Source organism: Styela clava, chromosome 10 (assembly GCF_964204865.1).
Source record: "Styela clava chromosome 10, kaStyClav1.hap1.2, whole genome shotgun sequence".
NCBI classification, from domain to species: Eukaryota; Metazoa; Chordata; class Ascidiacea; order Stolidobranchia; family Styelidae; genus Styela; species Styela clava.
The window spans coordinates 5,027,416-5,040,053 of NC_135259.1; the positions used below are offsets into that span (position 1 = coordinate 5,027,416).

The 12,638-nt window shown below is 33.1% G+C and overlaps 1 protein-coding gene across 2 annotated transcripts in view; it reads left to right on the forward strand.

Annotated features, from left to right (window-relative positions):
- Window positions 1-12,638, forward strand: part of LOC120337500 (uncharacterized) — a 39,574-nt gene extending 26,936 nt beyond the window's left edge. For both annotated transcript variants that reach the window (XM_039405293.2, XM_039405294.2), the window contains exons 12-13: window positions 9,289-9,352; window positions 10,555-12,638. In XM_039405293.2, coding sequence (XP_039261227.2) covers window positions 9,289-9,352; window positions 10,555-11,049 — 559 coding nt within the window. In that variant the 3' untranslated portion in view covers window positions 11,050-12,638. The remainder of the gene's footprint in view (window positions 1-9,288; window positions 9,353-10,554) is intronic.

Here is a 12,638-nt window from a genome sequence, read left to right on the forward strand (position 1 = left end):
CAACACGTAGGAAACGATTTGTAATATAATGCAATCACCACAAACGTAATGGCTAGCGTCCAATTCGTGTCCAGTTTGGACAACATAAATATTACACGGCTTTGCTTATTCACCACCAATATACCACTAAGCGTCGCTTGTTTTTGCAGTCAAGGCCTTGTATAAAATTTGAATCACTGATAACGCAGTACATACGTCCATGTTGTGTCCTGCACGATGTGGTATAATGAAATAAACTTGTCGGTCCCGTTCTAGCTTAGTTGAAATGAAACAAAAATGTAGTGTATTTATTTAAACGATTTGCTGCAAAATCTTTTGTGACAAATAGCACAACGACGTGATAAATCACGTGTTTTGTCATCACAATACACGCATTGAAAAAGAAATCACGAAAAAGCATTTAATGCAATGACACACGACAACCTAAATAATGGATCATATCTATTTGGTAAGGATATAAATAATATTTTATAAAATAAAAAAAATTTTTGTTATAGAGGCTGTTACATTCATATCAAATTATTTAAAAAAATGTCACCTTACTGTTTATTCATTTGAATATAAGAATTGTTCGTAAGAACCCTTTTTATTATAATGTTAGTTTTTTGGTATAATTTCATAAATATATCTGCCAAGTTTTCTAGAGGAGTGTATTTCAAGCTAACGCCGAATAGAAAAGCCTTCAGCTTGTGCGTCATGACATTTCAGCCATAACAAAGACACTTGTTCGTAACGATTGTCAACTTTAAAATTAGCAACCAAATAGAAATAATAATGGGAATTGTGATAAGGGCTTAGAACGGAATTGTTTGGCGTCGCTTTTCCAAACAACGTCGAACGAACAATTCATTTATTCCTCTAATGATATTTCACCGGTCATGCGTCGGACATGGATGAATATGTACCTATCAAACTCGATCATAGAATTTGTTCTAAACAATTTTCAACGAGGGGTAAACAAATTTTAAGAATGCTTAAAGCGTCCGTCGTCAAAGCGGCCATTTAAAGTGATACAAAAACACTTTTGAATACAGAGTTTAAGACATTGTCTTCAGGGATTTAAAGATAACACAAAAGCTGTTAAGAATAATAAATATATACAATAACGATACTGTTATGTGGCTTGTGTTTATGGTGTGATACCGTAAGATTTCTCAACTCTGTGACAAAAAATTCAACACAATACTGAGTTAAAAACCAATAATGAATTCAAACTGAAAAGGATATTTTTATGTGATAAGCCAATTTTGAAGAGTTTTAATAATAACAAAAATTGCGTTTAGTTAATTGAATCTGTCTACGGAAGGGAACACCACAGTTTATTATTATAGTGTTATGTTATGTTGATATATGTTACCCCAACAAAGGGCCTGCGTCGCTTGGGTACGAATGCCCAACAAAGCAACAAAACATAAAACATATTATCATATTGTTTAGGAACCGCTATGCCTATTGTGACGGTGAATATAAAGTGTTTTTTTTCTTTTTGAAGATATGAATAGAAATATAAACAATGTTCGAAATTTGCTGTTATAATATCATTGTATTTCAATATCCGGCAGTACAAAACGTGAAAACAAAATTTTCTAAACATTAGCATTGACTATAGGTTAGCCCAATGGCGATTTTAAATTTCGACATGTTTGTGCTATATTTTCCGAGTGACTTTTGAATACCAAATTTTACATATCCGATACCGGCATTTAATTCCAAAATCTACACTAAATCTATTAACTCTATTAAAAAAATATGGGAAAAGTCATTTTGTCTTTCCATTGTGAGCAAGTACCCACGTCCAGCACGTTTATCCATTAAACGTTTATATGAGGCCATTGTTATTTTCGAAAAGGCAAAGATAACAGGATGTTTAGCATACGCTGAAATGTGGTAAAACAATAGGAGCGTCGCTGCACTTCCGCGACGGAACGTGATTCAAATATAATTCCATATACTCCATATCATGAACACTCAATAAAAACAGTTTTTGGTTTATTTTCTGCAAACGAAAGTTGCAAAATTCTTAACAATTTGTTGTTTTAAAGTAGGTAAAAGTGCATAACATTAGGGGAGTTGAAACATATTTTAGCTTTGACAGTTATACTGCCTTCGGAATATTAGGCGTACAAATACGCTGGTCGTGAATCTATTATAACTTGGCTGGTCATTTTGGGGTTATAAAGCCGGGGGTTTTCCTTGTCTGAAAGAGATCCTCTCCAGACTGTTGGGAATTGCAGATTTTTATATTTGCAGTTGACCGCTCCGGAAAATGACCTGTCCAGTCATTATCTAATAAAGATTGTTATCTTCGGTTATCCATCAAGTGGTAATTGGTATAAGACAAATTTATAAAATACTCCCACGACTCAAAAACAACAAAATATCAACTAATGAAAAGTTTTTAAAAATATTATATAAGAAACATAATGAAGCCAAACCCAATTAAAATCATTAACAAGAGCATTATGTAACCTATTAAAAAAAGTTAGAAATAGTTATATAAATCAGCGTATTTTTTTATTAAGATCAAATCGCAAGAGAAAACATAGAGGTTTGTTTTGTCTCGATTCTTCCAGCTCTTGTCATAACTATTTTTATAGATATTCCAATTAATAAAAGTTCACACTAGATAATATTAATAAATATCATGTTTATTTCCATATCATTATTTTTGTTTTGCTTTCGATTTGAACATATGATATTCCTATGATTAGAATTTGGTTATTTTGAAAAATACTTCGAAGAGCGCTGTACTTGTTTACAACTTCGAAACTGGAATGTCAGACGAACTCCAAAATTTTTTTAACGTGACGTCACATTTAAATGTTTTGACTCTCTTGGATTTCCCTATAAATTATTGGTTTATCTTTTATCGTGCTTAATCTTAGGGTAATACATGCCTACCCGTATTTGATATTTACACGGCTTCCTTATGATATGATTCACAAATTAGTGCACACGTTAACCAAATTATCTTTGACGTTTTACGTATTTATTCCACAAACATATTTATATTTTCTGATAAAGATCATTATGATTTGAATACGAAAATGCCAAACAACTGCTCTTTATGACGTCACTGGGAGTTATGAATGGCGCTACAATAGGTTAATTAATTGTTATTCGTACGAAAATAATTTGTTTGGCTAGAACCTAGTTTGAAATTTCATACAATATCGAGAGTCGAAATGTGAGGTTTGCGGGGCGCTTTAGCGTCATCTACCGGGCAGGAGATTCCAACTTCGTCATGTAACTGTTTTTGTGAATTGGCAGAACAAGAAAGTGTGATGACCATGATTTTCTATTTTGTACAAAAACAAGTCCAATTTGGGTTCAAAACCAATTGTTCCACTCACTTTCGAAACTGCGACCAATGAAACATTACCTAGGGTCACCATGTCCAATTTGCTACTAGACTCACTTATTTATGAATTAACTATATATAAAAAATTTGTATAAACTTCGTGACTACACAATATTCTAATAAATATGGTGTTAATGGTCGCGACTGACACATTCTACCAACGGAAGTACTTTACGATGCCCACAGAAAATGTATCAAAATTTCGCGGTATATACATCTTGTTGTAGCAAGACCAAAACATCAACTAACGTTAATTAAAAACCAGGTAGGTGCATGTGTGTGGTTTTGTTGATAAGTGCATCGCGTGAGACTAGCTTCCATTCTAGCCACATGTCATTCGCGGCGACATCGTATCATGGAAACAATAATGGTGTAATGTATACAATGTAAATGTGACATGCTCAACACTCGATCTTAACCTGTACAGTACCGGTACGAGTTTCGATGCGCGTTTATGCGAGAGAAAGCATCCACGCGCGTTGAAGGAGAACGCCAGTCGTGAATGAAATCACCAGTCGACATTTTTCTACGTAAACATATTTAGCTCGACAAAAATAAACAAACTACGTGAACCCGAAAGCTTCGCACGCAACGAGTGGTACGGGGATCCCGATTTGTTTTTTTCTCGTCTAATTTCCTAATGTAATTCAGTACAAAAAATAGGAAAAGATACCTATTTTCTCGGGGAATATTAAATTAACAAATTAACTTTAAACGTATAGCAGTAATATATTCGACATCACTCAGCTATAAATCAAACTATACTTTCTGTGATTAGTCCAGGAAGACAAATTAACACACAGGAAGTGTTTTTATATTGTGTTTTTGACAAATATCCGTTCCTTTTGCTAAGAATGAATAATTCAAAAGATTATAAACTACCTTGGGAACACTTGTTTGTGAAGGCGCGCTCTTGAACTATTCTCTCGCGTGAGAGGAAAGTCGCCGTCAAGAAAAATAATTTGTATTCATTTTTCAAATTAGAAACGGAAAAAACAGGCTTTGTGAAAATAGAATTAACTTTTTTATTAAACCATGTCAGAAATATAATTTTTTTAGAATGTACAAGTATGACCTGGCAGTTCAACAAACGCCCGACGCACCATATAGTTAGCTACCTTGTTAGGATTAATTTTTCGTGTCTGTTAATGATTGAGTCATATAATGGGCGACTCCAAATATAAACAATCGTTTTTTAATCCACTAAAACATTGGCTCATTCGGCGTTTCAAGTAATGAAGTGTTAACGGTAGAATATTTAAGCTCACATAATTTATTTATTGAAAAACTACTCCCTTTTCCTCCCTTGGTGATTATAAAACAATCAAAACCTTTACTCGGTCCATTTTCGAAAATAACTTCATTCTGACCAAAGTATGATAGTATAGAGAAAAGAAATTCAGGTTGCGTGCGAATTTTACAATCTTTCTTTGTTTACAAAATAGTGAATGCATGAGTGTGTAAACAAAGATAAAACTGATATTTACGGTTTTCAAAACGAAAAGATGAATGAACATAAAAACAGAAAACAATACTTTTGTACCTGCCAAATTTTACCAAAATACTTGAGTAATATGAATCTGATTACGGTGATCGCTTACAATACCAAATTTGGTCATCTCGGGGTATTTTGGGTGAAAATGACTGACATATCATAATTTGTTGTTAAAAAAAAATATTTCAAAATGAGATGTTTCATTATACACTCTGTTACAATAAACAAGAATTTTTAAAATAAGTTTTATCGGATTAAAATGTCGACGAACTTCTGTCTCCTGTCAATTATAAATTTCAATTACATATTTTGGAGTTAAATCGCACGCGATTTATGGTTATTTATTTTTTATAAATACCAGGAATTTTTAGTTCGCGTGAGAAGCGATCGCATGTAAAAATGAACGAATAAACAAAACGCCTTTTCCCAACCAAAACAAAACTCCGCCGCATCAGCACCGTTAATCGATTTGCCCCGGGCGAAATTATATTGCGGTTGGCGGAAGGGAGACATCTATCGGGTGGTATTTCATTACTCACAAATCTGAACGATTTTAACGAAAACGAGAGAATATTTTGCCCAAAAATTTCGACGCTTCCTTCAACCTTAATTTAACGTTAATTCGCGCTTTTTGTTGACAATTACACTATTGCCCACGCTTGCTGAAAGCTAGAAAAAAAAGTGCAAAGTTTTAAAAACAGTCTTCACACGCTATATAGTAATCACCTTCTTAAACCAGAGTCGTGATCGCGGATTACGGGCCCACGACAATAATTGTTTAGATGGAGAGCGATACCGTCTGTGTTTTTAGATGATTCTCACCGCCCGCACGCCATCTTATTTTTGTTTGTAATACTCTTTCATGTAAAGTTTATTTATGAGCGCATCAATAAGTAAATAAATTAAAACAAGATATGTGTTACCGTACCCACCAGTCACGGAAACCAAAACTATTGCTTAGCAATATTGTCTTAATATAGACATTATGCTTATCACGAATATGTCGTATATACAATATTGTTTGTTTTTTATTAAAAATCGAAACTTGAATGAAATGAGTCTTTGTATATTTTAACTCGTTTACGTTTTGGTTATATACAGATAAAGAACCTGCTTTTCGAAAAATGTCACACACCCTTTAGATGACTAATTTATAGAATTAATGTGAGCTATGATGACTTTTTATGAAATGAAATGCGTCTCACGTAGGTGACATACCAGGCAGAAAATAATTAGATCCAGCGGGGCTCTAGCGTAGTAAACCCGATCACCCATCCGTACAACCATAATCTCGCTTCAGTAGTTTTGAGTTTGCGTGTCCCAACAGACCGGGTTTTCACACCGGTCCGCCCATTCCTGTAATAAAGCCAATTTGCGGTTTAAAGTCCCAATTATGTTGAATGCGCAATTCCGTTATCTCCCTGTCTTACACGCGACCATCTAGTTGAAAATTGATTCTAATATAGATAACACCATTTTCATTCATAGCAATAATACCAATGCCGCATTATTTCACGAATTTCCTGTCTGTCCACGCCACAAAAAGTTTGATTTTTCATAAACAAACACTCTGTTTGTTCTCAAGGGGTTAACATGGCTTTGACATTTACGAGACTCGCATTAGGGCTCAACTGATAAACATAAACACACGCGATCTTCAAGATGCATCACATCTATGCACGCGACGATGTTGCACGCAACATACCGCTTATCCTTCAAGATGAAATCACACTTTTAAATAAACCTGCAATTTCAAAAAGATTTCAATGTTATATTTTGAAAAAATGTAAACAAAAAAACAACTTATATACAGTCTCGTTACGGCGAACTGAAATGCAAATAAAATAAACACGAAAATCACGTTTGATTTTACGGACTTTTTTGAAACTACACGCCGGCTTTATCTTAGATTTTACAATACAATACATCTCTGATTTAAAGATGACAGGTACAGATGATTAGGCGAGTGACTTTAACGTAAATAGACCCATAAACATCGGAAATCCATGACGCGGAAAATAATCGTTTTAGGAGTTTTGCACGCGATGTTGAATGAACGTATTCCCCTTTTTTCGAAATTCAAACTATTTTGACAAAAACACGAAATGTTAGAACGTTTACAATAAATGCTATGCCAATCATTCACAATCACATTGTCATTTAGTCACAATCTGTACTAAATAGAAAACTATGCATACTTCAATTATGATTGGGAAGTTAAGTCAACAACGAAAAATAGAAATAATGATCATTTTGCTTGAATGTATTGAAATTTATTTTATTCACTTTTATATTATACTGGAAGTAGATAAAAAATGCGAGGGAGTAAATCTTCTTCCTATATATGGTATTTTAGCTGAAAAACAAGGAAAAAAATTCATTGAAAAATTAAGCATCAATTTTACCACGATCATACTTAGTTAGATGATAGTACCAAAATCGGGTAACATTTTGAACTGCCGTAAACAAACATCGGCATAATAGCGTGCGTGAATCTTTGAAACTCAAAAAAACATTGCGTGCCGAAATTCAAGGTTGCGGTATCTGCAATGCGTATTGTTTTCGATAGTTAGATAAGCGAAAAGATTAGCGGTGTCTGATTCACGATGTATATGTATATATACACAATGCTATTATGCACAGTCACGCCTTACGACACGCGATGTTTTCGTCATATAAATTTATTTTTAAAAGCACTTTTCATATTTTATTTTTGGGAAATTTTTGAGATTTCTGTTTAATCGGGAAAATTGAAAATATAAATTTAGATTATTTAAAAACACCTAAAGATTGTAATACTGCGTGTAATTATAAATTATTCGTGCAAAGAAAAGAACGTACAAACACTTAGTGTCTATCTTCGAGACTTTAGTAGGAATAATACGATGTTTTAGGAATAACATGTCATAATAAGTTGCCCCCAGTGGAATGAAACCCATATTACCCCGAATTGCGTCATACGGGGGCGATCATGTGAGTTCGTACCCCGTACAGACTAAAATTTATTCATTAAAAAAAAATATTTTTCAACTTTTTTGTATCCATTTTATTAATAAATAGTGAGGTTTTGTCGAATTTACATCCGGAAATATGGTTGTAAAGGTATATCACGTTTGCTTAAATTTTTAATTGTATACGGATATACCCGCCCACTTCATGACAAATTTTAGATTCCGTGCGAAGAGGTAGTCTGTTTTTGGTAATCCATGTTTATTATACGAAAAATAGATGGTTTTAAACTTGATTTGATTACATAAACAAGACAAGATAAGCTGCTATTCAATGACAACGATGTTTACACGTCTATTGTGAAGGAACTAAATACAGATAACCGTAAGGCCTCAGGGATAAATCTGAGGTCAGATGTCTCACGCGATCTTTAGAGAGAAGGATATAGATGAAATCAACACAGAATTTTAGAGTTGGCCATTATTGACAATTTTTACCCCCAATTGCTAAAGTCTTCATATTTTTTTTTAAAACGGCGAAGTTTTTTAAGTTTTACATAACAATCAATTTATGAATTATAAAAAGTGCAAAAAAACGCAATTTAAAGAGTTAGTAATTATTTGGCGAATTTGAAAAACAAAAATAAAATAAATTATTTAGACATTTTTTGTTGTACCCAAAGTCCTTATTTAACACTTGCAGAAAATTTAGAGCATTATAGAAATTATATCATGGTAAAAACTCGTGTATAAGATATTATTTCAATTGGGTTTGAAAAGTGTTTTTCTTTGTATTCTAAAATTAAATTGTCCTAAATATATAATATATAGGAATTATAGTTAAAATGGACCACATGAATATGGTACACGATAGAAAGGCATGGAATTTTTATGACAATGTATATGCGGTACATCATATAGTGATTCGTGGAATTTACTTCTTCATAGATAAGCTATTTTTAATTTTTGACAGAACAAATCAAAACGGATTCTCTCGTAATTTAATCATTTATTTTTATCTCTAACTGGAAGTAAGCGATAATCATGATCCACAGTCGGCCTTATATGCATTAAAATTAACATATTTGATCGACATGGCGTGCGATTTATACTTACGTCAAAAATTTCCGTCCCATCGTGGTCGCCAAACGAGAGTCGGGCATCAACAAACAATGTAAGAAAATCATGTAACATTCTCGGTAAAAAAACACACGCTGTCACGATAATGTAAGGTTCTCTCACGCGACAGGAACGACACACATGCAAATATCGCTTTCAAGCTATTTTGAACTTAGTTTTAGTTCTTTTCGAATTTTATTTAAAAATAAATACACATATAATTGTTTGCCATTTATGATACATAATGATATTCACATCCTTCACTTATACTTCCATTACCGCCTAATTTTTTTTTTTTAATTTTTTTCAATTAATCAAACTATTGATAATTTTCCCAATTTTTATGTGATATATTTATATTTCAGAAATTCTGTGGAAAATGAAAATGCAAAATCTCCACGTCCAGGCAAAGAAAACGAAGAAATTGAGGTAAATATTGACAATAATCACAAGTATTTTAATGCTTCATAGAGTGTGGAAGTTTTTGAAAATAACTTTTGTTTATAAAGCAGTTCAGCCGAAATAATATGCGAATCGTATCAAAGTGAAACAAACTTATTAATAAATACGAACACATAAAATTTGTCGTTTATTTTGGATGATTTTGTACATTGTCAATTCCACCTTGTTTCCCACAGCGTGTAATGTTTATCGTTTCGTAGAAATATAAACAAATGTTAAGTGTTTGGGTAAAAAATTTACGTTGAAAAATACGGGGCAAAAATGGTTGGTGCAAAAACAACCCATGTTCATGTTTGGTCCACCATAAACAATGATTTCACGACTATATTCCAATTGTAATTGAGTCGAGTGAGTTGGACACGGTGGTGAAAAACGTGACATCAGTATTGTTGTGCGGTGCGGATTAAATGTTACTCGAATGCACGCAATGGGAATGGGGGCTTGGATGAATAAGGCGTTGACGGGATAATAATTACCAAATATGGAAGTACTGTAAAAATAAAAGGATTGCGTTCAGTATTCGATTTGAGTATAACATTTTATTTTGAGAATTAGATAATTCTTTATTTTTGATTTGAGAACATTTTATAATTTATGATAACAAGAAATGGAAACACCAATCAATTAATCTCAAAACAGTCATTGTCTATACGTTTTGGGCGTTGTCATAGTTACGCCAAGGTCTATCACGCGATGCGGTCTCGTTTTGAAACAAAAGCGGACGGTTAAGATAAATAGTCGGCCACAATTTGTTTATATTTAACTTTCGTCTCTCACGCGATCCGTCGATCTGCGCGGTCTGGATTGTTCAAGCGAAAATGATTAAATGGCTAAATATCGTAACAGGTGACTCACTGAAAAGGTTATGTTCAGAAAAAACATGCCTCGCTTAATTTGACAATCTTTGTTTCCTTTATTTATTTATACATAATTTGTTTTTAAGAAGAGTTTAGGATATACTTTGCAAAATTGGGAGGATTATTGTCATTTTCTTTCACGCAAACCTAGATCGAAGTAATTTAAGCCCGTTTTTAGGAAAATTGTTATGCCCTTGATTAACTATACTAGAAATGATGTTTACTATGTTCTATTGTACCTGTATAATTGTTATGCAAGTAGATTAAATTTTAGAGATATAAATTTAAATTAAAAATGTTTTTTTTCCATAGAATTCGCCAAATACGACAGATTCAAAAATCGCCAGTTTGGCGTCGTCAGAACTTCGAAACACTTTCGGTACCCAAACGGACACCAGTGATGACGACAGACGCACATGTCAACACTGTGACGTCACTTTCGGAGACGACACCATGCATGCATTGCATATGAGCTGTCACGACAGATCAGACCCATTTAAATGCACCATTTGTGGACAAGAATGTCATGAAAAGTACTATTTCAACGTACATCTTCTACGGGGGTTGCATCAGCCACAGAACAAAAACAAGAAGATTTCGAGAGAAGATGGAGACATGAACCTCGGAAGACGACACAGCAAATCAAGCGAGAGATCTTTCTGTAGTTCTGGAAGCGAAAACGAGAGAGTTGAAAGCGAAGGAGAAAAGATCGCAGTTTCGCCCGCCTTTCTCTCGGACGCCATCACTGTGCCACGTGTTGAAGTGCCAGCCCATGACGTCAAAGATGACGTTACATCCCATGCATAAATGGTAAAGTTCAATACGATTATCAACAGAGAATAAATATATAAAATCGAAAGTGGAGACGTTTCTGGTACCAAAATTAAGACTACAACAGGCCTTACTGGCCCAAAACCTTTGTGCCTCGCAAGAGAACATTACATGATACTCCTTCTGTAACGAAAAAAAAAACATTCTGCCCGCCCACTGCAATCAAATAAAAAAAAATTGCACCTAATAGTCAAAATTTTGTTATATTTAATTAATTGCTTTTGTAAAGAGCAAATTTGTTTTTGTATTTTTTTTTATTTTATTTCAAATCATGTGCTTAGAAGCACATAAAGCATATTTCATGACTAAACTGCAGTCATATATATACCATGTTTTATCATGACACGAAATGCCTAGATAACAATGCTACATAACTTCGAAAATTAAGCGCAATTACTGTACAAAATTACTTTCGTAGTTTTTCAAGTGAGGATTTTGCATGTATATTATAACATATATAAGGCTAAAGCTAACTTTTTCATTATTGATTTCAAAACACATGACATTTTAGTAAAAATCATTATCAAAAGTCATTTTACAAAGAAAAAAGTCTATTTTTTTTCGCAAAAAATTAGCAATGATGAACTTATAAAAAAGTTCCATAATATTTGACAACAAAACAATTGATATAGTCTCAAACAAATATTTTTACGAATTTATAAATTATTACTTTCTCTCAATTTTGCAACATTTTATTTATTTTAATCTCGTTATTATTATTGGTATTTCATTATAATTTTATACTGCTCATTCGAATGTTCCACGTGCATATTTTCAAGTACCTTTGAAACCCATATTGGCTTATATTAATCAACTCCCGTTCCAGGCCAGAAACCATAATTCCGTGTAACTCTGTTCACGGAAACTAACTGTTTTCTGCGAAAATTATTTTCTGGATACTTTATGGCCCTAATAAAAGTGTCGCATGTTTTATCCAGGTTGTTCCATCAGTCTGTAATGTTTTAGTTTTCTTATTAATTCCGTTTTTTTTTTATCCAAACGAAAATATCGGCATGGGTAATAGAGTTGTTTGACATCAAGTGATAAACCCCTCTCTCGTAGTCATTGTTTTGTGACGTCATTTATGACGTAATCAATCACGCATCATCATTTTGACAAAAATTTCGTTCGTGGATTATTTCACCCATATTGACAAATTTTTATTCTTAAGTGTGGGAAAAAACCGCTTTAGTAGAATTTAATAGATTAATACACAAATATATATTGTTTGTGAATTTACTGCTACCAATCAATAGCATGAAAAAATTGTGTATCAAAGTTACACCAAGTTCGCATAACCGCTTCAAATATGTGCCTATCTACTGGATATCCCTGGACTGTGTACTGAAACTTGATTCATGTGTTTCTATGTTCTTTAATTAAAATCAACTGAACAAACTCTATTTCACGGTAGTTGTATTCTCGCTTCGACGTTCAGTTTACTTATTATTATCCATTGTTTTCTAAATATTTTTTCAATTTTGATATTTTGGAATAATAATTATTTGCTGATTTGAGGTTGCCCTAATTTAAAAAAATATTGAAATAAAATTTTGCATTTCATA